The sequence below is a fragment of the Pipistrellus kuhlii genome, unplaced genomic scaffold (genome assembly GCF_014108245.1).
Source record: "Pipistrellus kuhlii isolate mPipKuh1 unplaced genomic scaffold, mPipKuh1.p scaffold_m20_p_1, whole genome shotgun sequence".
Lineage (NCBI taxonomy): Eukaryota > Metazoa > Chordata > Mammalia > Chiroptera > Vespertilionidae > Pipistrellus > Pipistrellus kuhlii.
Window position 1 is genome coordinate 106916117 of NW_023425404.1, and position 16542 is coordinate 106932658.

The following is a 16542-nucleotide window of genomic DNA, read 5'->3' on the forward strand; positions in this document are numbered from 1 at the left end:
TATATTTGCCAATGTCATCACTGGTAAGGGTTTAATCTCCAACATTCACAGGGAACTCATACAATTTAACAAAAGGAAGATAAACAATACAATAAAAAAAAAAATGGACAACTGACCTAAACAGACACTTTTTGAAGGAGGACAGAAGGAAGGCCAAGAGGCACATGAAAACATGCTTAAAGTTGCTAACTATTCAAGAGATGCAAATCAAAACAACAATTTGGTACCATCTCACACCTGACAGAATGGCTATTATCAACAAATCAACAAATGACAAGTGTTGGCAAGGATGTGGAGAAAAAGGAATCCTTATGCACTGTTGGTAGGAATGCAGACTGGTGCAGCCACAATGGAGAATAGTATGGAGTTTCCTCAAAAAACTAAAAATAGAACTCCTATTTGACCTAGTGATCCCACTTCTAGGAATATATCCCAAGAAGCTAGAAACACCAATCAGAAAGGATATATGCACCCTATGTTCATAGCAGGACAATTCACCAAAGCTAAGATTTGGAAACAGCCTAAGTGTCCATAAGCTGATGAGTGGATTAAAGAACTGCAGTACATCTACACAATGAAATACTACGCTGCGGTAAAAAAGAAGGAATTCTTACCATTTGCAACAGCACGGATGGTACTGAGAGCATTATACTAAGTGAAATAAGCCAGTCAGAGAAAGATAAATACCACATTATCTCATCATTTGTAGAATATAATGAACAACATAAACTGATGAACAGGCATAGATCCAGAGACAGAGAAGCATCGATCAGACTGTCAAGGTAGGGGAGGATGGGGGTAAAAAGTAGAGATTAACCAAAGGAATTGTATGCATGCATATAAGCCTAACCAATGGACACAAACACCAGTGGGGTGAGGGTATGAGTGGGGGTGGGGCGGGGTTTAAGTTAATGGAGGGATGAGAGCACATATGTAATATTTTAATCAACAAAGAAATTTTAAAAAAAGAGCACTGCTACTGTCATCGTTCTTAAATTGAAATTTCATTTTCTGATTATAAAAGTAATATAGACTTATTATAAAAGTTCAGTCACTTCAAATCTGTAGCAATTTCATTCTCCAGTTTTAAAAAAGTGTTACTATTACATTTGAAAATCGAGACTAATTATTGTAGTTATTTTGCATTTGTTTGTTTAGTATTTTATTTCATATTTGGAGTCCCACAACATGCCTTGATACTTTAGTCCTTCAAGATCCCACTCAAAACTTGATTATTTGAAATCTGACAGATTTACATAAAAGAGACCATGGGGCCCCTCTGCCTGCCATGTGTGACCCTGGTGCTCTGGCTGCTGCTTAGCTCAGCACTGCTCCCCTTGACTTTGAACTCCAGCCACTCTGGACTTCGGAGTCCCTCACACATGGATAACTCTTCACGCTCCATTCACTGGGTCTTCCTTCTACTTGGAATCTTTTCCTCCTATTTATCTAGTTGACATCTGCTTACTCTTAGATTTTAGTTCAAAGGGCCCATTTTCATGCAAGTCTTCTCTGACCTCCTGTCAATGTCAAATCCTCTTTTGTGTGCTTCCTGGCACGTAGCATTTATATGTATTTGTGTGCTTCTTGTTTGATGGCTACTTCTCCCCATCACTGTAAGCTCTAGGAGAGGGGGAACAGGCCTGCTGGTCACAGCCACACCCTGTCCCCAGCTCTTCCACAGCACATGGCCCCCATATTTCCTTAATATCTGGAATGAGGACATGGATAACTGAGAAGTCAGATTTATGTCTTCAGTTTACCTCCAGAGGGTAGGAAGTTGGCCCCTCTTCTCAGGCTACCATCTCAGGCTACAGACCTGGTCAGATGCAGAGTATGGGCTCGGGGTACTTGTGCTGTTGCATAACTATCATACACAATCATTTCATTAATTTTTCACTGATCTAGACCACTAACCATCCCCTTCCAGAAGGTTTTTCCCATGCATAATTTACATACAGTGGGTAACACAGAGTTAAAAAAAAAATTTTTTTTTCAGTTCTGGTTCCAGCTGGCAAAAACTTTGTTGCATAACTCTAGATCCAAGCTTAGCAAATGTTCAGCAATTAAGAGAAAGTTTTGAAATAGTAAACAGGAAAGGACAATAGACAGAGGGTGTCTCTGACTCCTCCTATGAAGACAAATTTCAAATGGAGCTGATAGGAAAAAATTCCCCAACAGAAACGCTGTCAGCAGAGGAGACGGACACCTCTAGCATCTTGGTGGGGAGAACCCAGTGACACAGTAACTGGTACAGTTAATAATGACCATTAAATCAGACTCCTCGGGTGGCCTGGGGCTAACATAGCTAGAGCAGCCTGGACGGGAGGGGAAGCAGCCCACGGAGGAGAAAGATATGACCAGCAAAGTCACTGCTCCAAAAACTCTCCTTCCAGAATTACTTGGGGATTTGTTGTTTTTTTAAGTCAGCAATAGTCAAGGTCCCACTGCAGAACAATTGAATCCTCTCTCTGGAAACTGGAACCCAGGTATGGAACTCTTTAGAAACCACCAGGCAAATCCAGGGTGTATCTAGGGCTAAGAACCACTCTGTTAACACTTCTTAATTTCCATCTTCTGTCACAGGTGAAAGTCTTCACCTCTTTGGATCTCTTAAGCAATAAGGTTCTTTTTCCTACAAGGGTCCCCACTCTTATCCTATTAACATAGGAAATTGGAAGATATGATTCTGCAGTTATTATAGTGAGTCCAGCGAGCACCCCAAAGTTCCCTCTAGACTCAATGAATGCTCTTTCTATCATTTTATTGTATTTCTCCAGCCTTAACATCTGCTCTTCCTGCTCCTCAAAGTATGGTCTACACTGGTAGGGGTGTCGAACTCAATCAGAGAAGGGGCCAAAATCTAAAATCCAGCCTAAATCGCGGGCCGAATGGTTTACTGAACAGTCATAAACTGTCATTGTGATGGAAACGCAGCGGAGTGCAGTGATGACAGCGTGGTGCGGGCCACATTGCAAGGCCTGGCGGGACGGATTTGGCCAGCGGGCCTTGTGTTTGACACATGTGGTCTACAGAGTAGCACCACAGACATTGCCGGGACCTTTTTATAAATGAGGGTTTAAGGGCCTTACCTCAGCACTACCCCACCCCAGCCCTGCATCAGAACAAGTGATTCACGTGTGCTGTATATAAAAGCCTGAGAATCGCTGTCTGGAAAATAACACTTATCCTTGAAGATTTGGGTCATTTCCCAAGATTTTCATTTCTTCTAGGTCTTTTCACACTGCTTCCTCCAGTTTCCTTAGAATCAACCATTTCTAAGTCACAGAATACTAGAGACAAATTGTATTATAGAGATGAATCAATCCAGTCCCTTCATTTAATAGATCCACAAACTGGCATTCCCAAAGGTTAAATTTATCTACTTGGTGTAGAGGATGGTCAAGAACTTCTACAAGCTTGATCATTATAGTTCATTTACTTGGGGAATTCATAATCTGTATTTCAAGCTATAAGTGGCTCTGTGGATAACCACTAAATAGTTTTAAACACTGAAAATCCCGTTATTTTTTTTTATTAGCAGAAATATACTCAGTCTCCAGTTCGTAGTCTCAGAATGTCTAACACTCTTAAATATACAACAGGGCTATTCAGTTATATATAGCATGAGGTTTATATAATAAATGCACTATGATGTTAAAAACCTTCAAGGGTCAACCATGACACATATTCAAGCCCTTGCTGTGGGCTCACCCTTGGCTTTGACAGTGAGGCCATAGCTTGAATGTCTGTGTGTGGTTCCTAGTACAACACTGCAACTCCTTTTCTCTTTTGAATTGATTCAAACAGACCAGTGAGTCCTGAAGGTGGTTGAGAACTGTTACTATAATTTTCACAAGGACTATAATTTTCAAGTCTGGATCACCCTAGGAGAGTGGTCTTCAAACATTAATCACCAGGGAGACCGACCAGTTAGGAGAGATTATTGGGCCTCCTGTTTGTGATTTTGAAAGTCTGGGATGGGCCCTGAGAATTTGCATTTCTAACAAGTTCCAGGGGACTCTGCTGCTGCTTTTGGGAGTAGGTTTAGAGAATAACTCCCTTTAGACTGGGCCACATGAGGTCAGTCTAGAAGTTTCAGAACTACTGTTAAAAATGAATTTTCATGTGGTGGACACACGGTGCAATATACAGGTCTTGTAACATAGAAACGCACACCTGAAACCTATATGTTCATGTTGGCCAATGTCATCCTAACCAATTTAATAAGTAAATATTTTTAAAATGAATTTTCATCTTCAGAAAAATGAAAAGTTTTTTACTTTATTGATTTTTTTTAAAGAGGAGGGAGACACCGATTTGTTGTTCCAATTACTTATGCATTTTTGGGGGGTGATTCTTGTATGTGGCCCTAACTGGATCAAACCCACAACCTTGGCATATTGTGACAATGCTCTCACCATCTGAGCGACCCTACCTGCTTCCTGAACCACCCAGTTCTCTGACGTGGCCCTACCTGGCTTGGGGCATTACTAGTTCTCCTCCAGCTTCCTTGTGCAATCCTTGCTCCTCCCTTTCTCTCTGATTGACTCTCTTTTCCTTCTATCCCATCATTCCTTCTCTCCTTATGTCAGAGTAAGCCTTAAATCTCATTGTACTCCACTCTCCCTAAGAGGCCCCCATCCTACCTTGCAATTTCCTTGCCAAACCCAACTACAGATCTTCACTCTTAGAAACTTCATTCTGCTTCTTCCTTCCTCTTAAGCAGTGTATCCCAGCACCTACCTAAGCAATTATCCAAATCCTGTCCACTTTGACATCACTTCCTCTCTTAGCCCTAACAGGCTTTAACTCTCCAAGAGCCAACAATGAGTGAGCAAAAATTTCTAAGGCCCAACACAAGATTACAACTCAGTTTAATCAGTGTTGATGGTATAGTTTTCAAAATAGACTTGAAATGGGGCCAATTCTTGTCAAATAGCAACTATGAACTATGACTGAGACCGGCCTTGGGCTTACCGTGAACGAACCACTGCATCTGGAATCCTTTCTCATTGTTACCAACAGCATCGGTGTGGAACAGCACTCGCAGAACGGAGCCTGTGGTACTCCCTGGAGGTGGCATATCTGTTCCACAATAGCGTCCTATCCTCCGTGAGCCGTCATAGAGCTGAAATCAAAGGGGAAACTCCCGATGTAAAAAAGTTTCACATAGTTTGTCAGATGGAAAAAGTAAAGGCTACTCATATAGCAAAATCTGTTCCTTGGCTCAAAAGTTAAGGCTAAATCTGCTTAGTCAGGTCGAGTACCAGATGCTTAACATAAGAATGCAAAATAGAAAACCAGAGAGAGAAGTGATGGGGGTGATGTCTAAGCCAAATAATTTAGAAATCCAAATATTGTTTGGTGTTATGTCAGCCTAGCAAATTCCCTCCAAAGTATAATTCATACACAGAATAAGGAAATAGTAAGCTGAATGAGATGTATTCACATATTGACACACAAGTGAAGCTCAATAAATTTAACTGTAAGATGTACATTTTTAAATAAGTACTAACTACAGTATAAAATATCAGACATTTTTGAAAGATATGAAAATGGAAAATAAAAAATTAATCACATTGAAGATAATCACTGTTGATATTTTGTTAATGCCAAAAGTTTAGCTTGCCAATATTTTTTTCATTTGTATGTGTTTATATACATATGTGTGTAAGGGTATATGTATGTATAATTTGGGCTACCATGTCATTGTGTTCCCTGTTTTATACTAAGCATGTCATTATATAATGCATGTAAATGTTTTTAATGGTAACAGAAATGTTATTTACAATACAATCCTGTTGTTGTTCAGTTAGGATATTTCCAACATTTTTGCCAAAATAAATATTTGCCTAATATTTAAAGTTCTCCCCAGGAGATTCCTATAAGGGAAATGAATCAAAGAGTATAATCTTTCTTGGCTTTTCATGTATTTCAATATATTAGTTCATTTCTTACCAGAAAGTTTACAGCAATGTACCCTCCCACCAGCAATTTACAGAAATGCTTTGTGTGGTGGAGCTTTGACAACTGTTATTTTTAAATAAGAGTAAAAATTTATGTGTGTGTTTTATAATTATCTTAATTTGTGTTATTTTGTAGTTGGTTTTTTTTTTCCTCATGTGTATTGCCCATTTGTATTCTTCTCTTAGAACTTTTTTGCTAAGGTCCATTTTCCCACTGAGGTATTTATATATCCTATTGTGCACCTTTTACCTGCCTCATTTAATAATTTCATCAGGTATACCTTTAAACTAAAAAAATAAACCTCTCTGCCATATTTCTCCAATCAGGAAAGATACTCCAAAAGTACTGTCTTCCTCATGGTTAGTCAGATGGAAAAAGTAAAGGCCATTGTATTTTCTTTTGACCTCCTACTATGCACTTAAATACGTTCCAGTTATCCTTGGGATGGCAACGAAGGGAAAGGTACTGATCATGAACTTCCTTGATTATTATCTTGGAGATTACACATATGTAAGAGTATGTGAGAGTGGATATGTTTGCATGTATCTGGAAGGAAAATGTGTAATCTTGATTCAATAAATTCCAAATTGACCAAATTATTTTTATTTACTAACGTGTTATGATATAAAACTAACTGCAGAGTTAGATACAGATTAGGGTTTTATAGTCCTAAATCCCAGCTCCAATGAGGCAGCAAAGGGTCTGGAACTTTTTAAGGTATGTGAATCTTAGGTTCATATATCTTGGCTTGTCTCATTCTGAGCTGTCAAAATTGGCTGTTCAATAGACATACATGCTTGCGAGATTTGGAGAGAGGACAGCAGAGATTTAAAAAGAAGCTCAGAAATCCATTATATCAATCACTGTAAACCTAAAGCATTTGAAGCAAAGGAATAAAGATAAAATTTATTTTTCAGACTTATCAATTCAGTTTCCTTTTTATCTTTTTAATAATGATGCTTCAAATGTGTATATTTATTATCAAGTGTCTAATATTCTAGATATTTGATGGAAGCCATAATGAATAAGCAAAACTAAGAAAAAGAATAAAACAACAAAATAATAAAAAGAACAGGTAACCACAACAAAAGCTTTGGCCACAGCCCGCAGGTCCCACTCCAATGCAAGAGGTGGAGGTGGGGGGGGGGGGGGGGGGCAGGAGGTCCATGTTGCAATCTGTTTACTGCTAAAGTACTGCCTCACTGTAGGCTATTTATCTCAGCTCCACTCTTTTTAAGTTCAGCGTAGGAATCCCAGTCAAAACAATTAATTCAGAAATAAACATACTGTTCCCAAGCAGAGGCATAATAAGCAAGAAAGCACTCTACTGTTTTCCACTCCAAAAGCCTCATTCTTAACTTGGTAGCCCAATGACCAAACGTTTAATTATTTCATTTTCATCCAATAAAACACAGGTAAGATTTCTCTATAACCATATTTCTCTAAGCTTGGTGGATCTTCTGAAACACTAGCCAGTGACATTCAGAGGAACCATATTTCAGATTCTATTCAAGGTCCTAAGCAGTACAGTAATTTTGTCTCCAAGCTCAGCAAGTTTAAGAAACCTGACATTTTGCTGAAACCAGTTTGGCTCAGTGGATAGAGTGTCGGCCTGCAGACCGAAAGGGTCCCAAGTTCGATTCCTGTCAAGGGCATGTACCTTGGTCGTGGGCATATCCCCAGTAGGGGATGTGCAAGAGGCAGCTGATCGATGTTTCTAGCTTTCTGTGCTTCTCTCTTCCTCTCTGTAAAAACGCAATAAAATACGGAAGGAAGGAAGGAAAGGAGGGAGGGAGGGAGGGAGGGAGGGAGGGAGGGAGGGAGGGAGGGAGGGAGGAAGGAAGAAAAAAAGGAAGCAAGCTGACATTTTCACTCGATTTTGACGGGGATTTTTTTTTTTCTTCTTTTCAGATAGGATTACTTCATTGAAGGAGAGTCCCTGAATCCCAGTCATTTTTAAATAACACCTTGTGAATGGGATGGGGGCAGGGGTACAGGGAGTGGGTTTGGGGGGAGCATTGATGAAAGAAGTTTTTTTTTCCTTTGGAAGGAAGAGAATGGTTCATTAAAATAAATATCAAATAGACATTGATGAAAATGCTTAAACATAATGTCAAATAAATTAATTAGTACAAAATAATACCTCTATACAAAAAGTAATCTCATTTCCCCAAATGTATGTCCTTCTAAAGTTTACACTTAATTAAATCAGATTTTTTGTTTGTATTCACACAGATGGCTAATGTCACCTCTGCAATTCATTCCCGGATAAATTTACCACACAAAACAGGAACAGTCATTTTTCAAAGTATACAAATACTGGTTACCATGGCAACCCCTTGGAGCCCTCTGATTCTGTTTTCAGAGCAAAATGTTAACCACAGGACCTTCCAGCTGTGACTCATCGCAACTACTGGCAAGCATTGGTCCTGCTAAGAGTATGATTTCCCCTCTTTTGGAACACCTAAAGAACAATTAGGTCTGAACAAATATTTGAAGTTGGAATTAAATCCATAAAAGGCAACCAATAGTAATTGAGAAAGAGTGAGATTCTCACTTTGAATATGCACTTCTAATTTGTGTAACTGTGTTTAGAGGCATTTTCTTTAAATACCTGGAATGATGCTTATATTTTCAAGTTAGCCATTAAATGTGTCTTCAAATGTAGATATGTGTCTACACAAAACCTCTTTTGTAGAATGTTTTCAGTTATTCCCTTAAGGAGACTATTCATTTAGGATTTTTGTGGTTTGGATCCTTCTCCCACTATGAAATATCTTCAACCACGCTTAGGACATTCAAAGAGGAAGGAAATCTCTTGCCTAGCCACATTTACCAACTTCTATCTACTTCCTTTGATAATTTGACATGTGCATAGGCTATCGGAACATTAGTGACTTCAGACTCCAGTTGCAATATAAAATGATTTTTGGATTCCCACTAAATATTAAGTTGAAAAATATGAAAGCAAAAACGCATCACAGACAGAAAACATATCTAACAATTTTTATAAGATGAAGGGTTTTGTAGGAACTTTAGGAGTCATTGGAACTCAAGTCTGGAGGAACCCAGGCAGCTAATGTGCATCTCAGCCTCCTCCCTCAGTGGAACCAAGTTCATGAACTATAAGGACTCTCAGAACAGGGTGTGCTTTCAAAGTGTCTCTTGCTGCTAAATTATTGGTGTGTGTGTAACTGGTAAGAATAAAATTATAACTAATTATCTCATATGTATGAGATTGGGATGTACATAGGCTGACTTCTAATCACATTTTAGAAACACTGTAACAACTAATACTCAGTCTTTTCTATTTTAGATTGGTATCTAATTCATTCTTTTAAAAACTATTGTTTTTCTTATTGAAAATTTTCTGGAAGGACATTCCTTTTTTATAGTAGAGTGCTAATTTTAAGAATTAATAAATATAGTAAATGTAGCTAAATTAAACCAAAAGTTTCTTTGGGATACTGTCATTAAAATACGGAAAAAAAATTTTGGGTCCATTTTCTATTATAAATCTTTAAAAATTCCAAAAAGTTTAACCTTCAGGGTTTAATATGTAATTGAAATAACTTATCTGGGAGAGTTCCAGGTGTACTAGAGAATCCCTTAATAATTGTAGAGAACAAAAATTCTAGTCAATGTAAGAAAAATAGTTAAATTTCTGAGGACTACAATAGTGAGTTCATACAGTGGTATGAAAAACACACAGTGGTGTGTTTTTTAAGTCAATATCACTAATAGAAGATTAGAATTCATTTGGAAGCAGGAAAGAAATTGCACTGTAGGAACACAGTAGGGTATATTCAATATGGCCAGTATCAGGGTCTGTGTAGATTCACAGTCCAGCCCAGATCTAAAATATGCTGAGAATAACATATTACAAAAATTACTTAATTTCTTTAATTAAAAATATTTTTATAAATTTGGCCTCATGATGGTTCTTACCTCATAAGGTTGTTTTAAATAGCAAGTGAGACAAATCATGTGCTAGTTTAAGTGTGAGGCCTGGCATGTGGAATATGCTCAAAATGTTATTCTAACTCTTGGTCAGAGGCAAAGGGAACCAACATTTTTTTCCTAAGAAACTATTTCAGAAATACCTTTGAGAGAGGGGAAAAAAAAAATATGGTGGCTAGAGAGAACTTGAGCTGACTTATGTACAACATTTCAGAAATCATCCCTGATTGACCAGACAGGGAAGCAACAAATCAATGAATCACTTGCGAGGAGGTGGGCAGCCATGACTTACCATGTGTTGCTAAGACAACCTAGTGGTGTGAGGAGACTGAGCCCTTTCCTGATGTGTATGGGGCACAGCCCTACACAAATCATACTGTGGAGGAAAATGAAAACGTGGTATTTGTGTCAGGGAGGAGCAGATGGTGGGTCCTGGCAGGAGATGGTGGTAAAGGGAACGTTAGGAAGACTGTCAGCAGGTGGTGAGAGGAGAGACAACTGTAAGGAAAATGGCTCTACATGTGTTTTTGTCTGTTGCAGCCTCTTCTGCCTTTTCTGTCGGGCCAGCCTACAGTTCTCCCTGCTTAGCCACTGGAGCTCCAAAGGGGTGGAGACTGGTGAATTTTTGAAGCATCTCTGCAGATTGCCCCACCCTGAACAACAACTGAAATGGGATCCACAGGAACTGCCTTTTAAGAGAACTGGTTAAGAATGTTGCTGCCAAAGTTTATTCACAAATCTCCTGGATAAACTTAGAACTTTTGGAGTTAACATTAAATGCGAAGGGCTTTGAACTGGCCCTGTAACAACAGTGGGAAGTGTCCAACAAGCATCACAGAGTGGGGTAAAAGGCTCCCATGTGGGTGAGAAAGGCTCAGGGATGAAAACTAATCAAACTGTGGAGCATAAATGACACGGACATCGAGAAGAGAGCGAATACAGAGCATGGTGGACTCGAGGTGGCTCTGGGATGACCCCGGGAGGTGAAGTCTCCTCCGTTATGCGGTGGGCACTTAGACAGGCATTAGCAGAGCAGGATGACAAGCCTGCAACAGAAAACCCTGGGTGTCTAGCAACAAAAAACTGAGAAAACAAGGACCTCACCCCCAGGGTGACCTTTCCTCCCCTAGCGTAAGAATGGCCATGCACTTTAGACCTCCTGACCTTCTATATCGCTGGTCGTGTGGTTCAGACCCTCCCCTAACTTTTCCTCCCTGGTATGTCGCTGATCACACAGTAGGCCCATTTAGAGGAAGAACAAGGGGCCCAGAGAATAGCTTCATACAACTTCCATGCTATCCCTTGCACAACCAGTCCCTTAAGCACTAAACTAAACCCTCGGAAAATGAGGTTCTGACCGGCATCAAATGATCTTGGAAGCAGAGCCTTCAGTCAGTTGCCCACAGGAACAGAATTTTGGTCAAACTAGAGATAATATTGAGGCCTCAGTTGTGTTTCAGCTCCAGGCCCAGAAAAGTAGCAAAGCCCGGCTGGGCAATGTCATGGCTGACATCAGGACCAGCTGTGATGACTAATGGCTCCTGCCCTGGCACCAACCAATCAGTGGGGACCTGTATCTTGAGGGGACACACCTGGAAAGCTGAAGAATATTCTACTGAGATCCTCCCCCTGAGACCTCCCCTAAGTCCCCACCATAAAGTCAAAGAGCCCAGGGAGCACTCGCGCTCTCTAGAGCACGCCCTCGAGTCTTCTCCAGTTTGCTTTGCTTTCTTTCTCCTAAGTTCCAAGGGCCTCTCTTTTGCCTCTGTAACTTGTTTCCTGGGACCCCGCCCAGCTGGTTCACTTTTCCTCCCACTGTGACGTCTATGGTTTGAGTTGCTTGGCTCTGAATTCTTCTCTTACTGGCAGCTGAACTCAGGAACCAAGGTTGCTGAACCAAGGCCTAATCACTGGCAGCACCCGGTGCCATTTCACCGCCAACAATTAGACACGTGGTCCCACACAGGGAACTCTGATACACAGGCACACATCTTCCCCAAAGCACAGGAAAAGCCATGCGGCCATGTGCTGGCAGGGTGGGGCAGGAAATGTGAAATACCAGTCTAAAATTAAAGAATTACTCACAGTGCTGGCCATCGCATGACATAAAACCCACCGAGAGACCACATTACTTTGTGTCACTCAGCATTAGAGGGCTGTCACAAATAGAACACATAGTCTCCCTTCCAGGCAGTGGTTGGTTGTTGTCTGCTCTTAGTAGTGCATTTTCATTTTTATTTCTGCTTTCTTTCTATTACTCATTGTGGAAGCCTCAGAGGCTGATTTGGTTCTTCTTCTTCTTCTTTTTTTTTTAATCATTGTCTAATCATCGTTGTCTAGTCATGATTTTTTTTTAAATCATTGTCTAATCAACTTTAAGTTGTTACCGTTAAAGTCTAAGTTTATCCAAGATTTAACTACAAAGATGTTTATGCAGCATTGTTTGTAATGTAGGTATTTGAAGACTGAATGCTCTATGACAAGAATTGGTGGCTACATTATGATGCTGGAAGATGCAGTGTTGTAAATAATGTGGTATAGTAAGTGACAAGGAGAAACATTCACAAGCTCTTGTTTCATGGGAAAAAGTTATGGGGGAATGAGTATGTACAGGATGATCCCCTTAGAATATTAACATAAAGTAAATAAATACATAGGGAGAGGCTACAGGAAAGAATGCAGATGAAAATTATCAACAGTGATGTAATTTAGGTTATTTTTATTTTATCTAGGCTTTTCTATATTTTCCAAATTTCCTGCAATGGCAATATGTGGATTCCAGTGTGATCAGATAATGCTTTTGAAGCATTATCTTTGGGGACCAATTAACATAACAATGTAGATATGCACTGGTAATGTTTTCCAACCTCAAAATTTCATACCCTTTTAGATTCTCAATACCCAGCTGGTCTAGGAAAAATATTATTCTGTCTACCATAGTCTTTTAGATGTATCTCAAGATTATGCATGAAAATGAGTCCATTAAAATGTTGTTATAGAACACATGTGTCAAACACAAGGCCCGTGGGCCAAATCTGTCCCGCCAGGCCTTGCAATGTGGCCCGCACCGCGCTGTCATCACTGCACTCCGCTGCGTTTCCATCACAATGACAGTTTATGACTGTTCAGTAAACCATTCGGCCAGCGATTTAGGCTGGATTTTAGATTTTGGCCCCTTCTCTGATTGAGTTCGACACCCCTATTATAGAAGATAATCTCCCCCTAGATTAGTTTAAAACCATATTTTGTCCCTAGTGCTCCCTTTATTATAGTAACTAAGTTTTTTTTATTAATTAGACTAATTCTTTATTTAAAAACACTGCTTGAGATATTCACAGACTAAAGACGTCTTATAAACATTAAGTTGTGGTAGTCACTGATGGAGCACTAGATGCCGAATTCCCTCCCTCGTGGTGAGGGGAATGCTGTGAAAGCCAGGCACACTCTCCTGTGTGTACATAAACATTTAGTTCCATGAACCACAGCCTTCCCTCTGCCAACTGGATCGCTACAGTGAAGTACTAAATATTTAAAAGAATTATTCTGCCTCCTAAAAGCCTCATCATCTGCTATAGATGGACTCGGAAACAGGGAAGGTGAAATCACAGATCCCGGAGCCAGAGACCTTAGCACCTGCCATGCAGACTCATCCCCACTGGGGCAGTGGGAAAGAAAGCCTGTTAAACAGTAAATGTAAGAACTAAAGAGTAGAGTTTAAATAAATAAATAAATAAATAAATCATCATCTGAGATATTACAATAGGAAATCTTTACTATTTTAAAATGTAGAAAATTAATATAATTAACTAAAACACAAGGATTCCTAACTTTAAAATTTAGAATTCTGATTGCTGTGTGCCTGTTAGATGGTGGAAGAGGCCTCCACTACTTGCCTCCACTGGCCTTGCTGAGCAGACCTCTGCTAAGAGGAATGTGGAGAGAGCAATGTGAGCTCTGAGAAGCTAATGTAATGTTAGTGGCTTTCGGGTTGTGTGGAAAGTATCAATAGATCTCATTATTACTCATCCGGATTCTGCATTCATGTTTGAGAGAACAGAGAGGGGGAAACACACAGACTTCCTTTGGAATCTGAGAGCAAAGCCTCTCTTTGGAGGCTGGTGGGTTTGCCTCATTGACTGCAGCAAATTAAAGCAATGGCATGCAATCCTTTACTGTGAGGGATGGTCAGGAAAGATCAGCATTTCCTTTTGAGAAAAGGGATTGTAATCGTTCTGATATATCACTCATTTTAACTTTTTATAATTAAATAGCATTTTACCTGGGCACCTTTAGCATTTTTAATTTTTTATAAAATGCTTCTGGTTACACGTATTGACACTACAAGGTATTTGGCTTACTTAACCAATAGATACACTTCATTCTAAACTCTTTTTGAATCTAGATCATGCTTTGTGCAATGTTAGACTCATCTGGTATAGAATCATAAACTGAGTTGTCTGGAATACTGTTGTCACTTTTATGCATGTGTTTGAATAGCAGTTGTACACAGAATTGAAATAACTTATCTCTGACTTCTAAGCCAAATGCCAGGCCTCTTAGAAGAGAACTTTCTGTGAAAGACATTTCCAGGAAGCATGACTCATTTGCTCAGGAAGTGTCTACGGAGGTGCCATGATGATGAAAGTCCGGGCGGACCTATAAATCTCAGCTGCTTCTCTGCCTTTCTCCAGCTGGCAAAGAGGCCTAGACCACAATTCTCAGGTTCAGACAGAGAATCCTGCGGCTTCTTTAGTCAACTGGAAGGAGGACAGAAGCCCTGTTTTCAGCACATGAGGCCACTCTGTGCTCATCACAACTGGGAAGCTGCTTGGGAAATAGCTCTTCATTTATGCCAAATGTTTTAGACAATCAAAATTAACCCATGAAATTGTGTATGTAATAATAAACAATATTTATTTAATAAATATTTATTACCTGAGTATTGTTATAAGCCCTTCATTTTTTAAAATCTTCATTGTTAAAAGTATCTATTACCGTATTTTCTGGCGTATAAGACGACTTTTGGAATGAAAAAAAGTCAACTGAAAATCGGGGGGTGGGGGGGGGCGGTCGTCTTATATGCCTAGTATATCCCGAAAAACATCTCGGTCAAGTTCATGCCATTGCCATTTGTGAAGAGACCTTCCATTTATCATATCAATGTACGGTATATTACGGTATGTTCAAAAAATGTCATTCATTAAAAATTTAATTAAAAAAAGAACTGGTGTTGCCTCGGAAGTGGGGGGTAGTCTTATACAGCGAATATAGGCCTAAACCTATGTTTTAACTGTAAAATTAGGGGGTCATCTTATACGTCGGAAAATACAGTACACATGTCCCTGTATGTCCCCATTAATCCCTTCTAGCCCACCACAGCTCCCCATCTGAGGCCTTGACCACCCTGTTGTTCCTGTCCATGGGTTATGCATATATATACATAAAAGTTATTTGGTCTATGTCTTCTCACCCACATACCCACCCCTGCTGTCCCTCTGAGATTCAATGATCTGTTTCATGCTTCTATGTTTCTGGATCAGTTTTGTTCATCAGTTTATTTTGTTCATTAGATTCCACATATGAGTGAGCTCATGTGGTACTTGTCTTTCTTTGACTGGCTTATTTCTGTTAGGATAATGTTCTCCAGGTCCCTCCATGATGCCTCAAAGGGTTTTTTGTTTGTTTGTCTTTGTTTTTGTTTTGTTGTTGTTGTTGTTGTTGTTGCTGCAGAGTATTCCATGGTGTAAATGTACCACAGCTTTTTTATCAACTCATCTGCTGATGGGGACTTGGGCTGTTTCCAGATCTTAGCTATTGTAAATTGTGCTGCTTTGAACATAGGGGTGCATATATTCTTTCTGATGGTGTTTCTGGTTACTTAGAATATATTCATAGAAGTGGTATCACCGGGTCAAATGGCAGTTCCATATTTAATTTTTTGAGGAAACTCCATACTGTTTCCCACAGTGACTCCATTTCCACCAGCAGTTCCCTTTTCTCCACAACTTTGCCACCACTTGTCACTTGTTGATCTGTTGATGGTAGCCATTCTGACAGGTGTGAGGTGATACCTCATTGTCATTTTAATATGCATCACTCTGATGATCTTAGAGCATTTTTTCATATGTCTCTTAGTGATATATATGTCCACTTTAGAGAAGTATCTATTTAGGGCCTTTGCCCATTTTTTTAATTGGATTGTTTGTCTTCCTTTTGTGAAGTTGTATGAGTTCCTTATATATTTTGAATACTAACCCTTTATCAAGTGCATCATTGGCAAATATGTGCTTCCATCCAGTGGGCTCCCTTTACAATTTGTTGATGGTTCTTTTTGCTGTGAAGATTTTTTTTTTTTTTATGTAGTCCCATTTGTTTATTTTCTCCTTAGTTTCCCTTGCTCAAGGAACTGTATCCCCAAACATATTGCTATGAGCAATATATCTGAGAATTTCTGCCTATGGTTTCTTCTAGATTTTTTATGGTTTGATGATTTACATTTAAGTCTTTTACCCATTTTGAGTTTATTTTTTTATATGGTTTAAGTCAGTGGTCAGCAAACTCATTAGTCAACAGAGCCAATATCAACAGTACAACGATTGAAATTTCTTTTGA

At 39.4% G+C, this 16542-nt stretch overlaps 1 protein-coding gene across 1 annotated transcript in view; it reads right to left on the reverse strand.

The window, feature by feature from the left end:
• Positions 1-16542, reverse strand: part of CUBN (cubilin) — a 291544-nt gene that overhangs the window by 182962 nt on the left and 92040 nt on the right. Inside the window, exon 28 of the mRNA XM_036459129.2 lies at positions 4981-5131. Within this exon, the coding sequence (XP_036315022.1) occupies positions 4981-5131 (151 nt within the window). The remainder of the gene's footprint in view (positions 1-4980; positions 5132-16542) is intronic.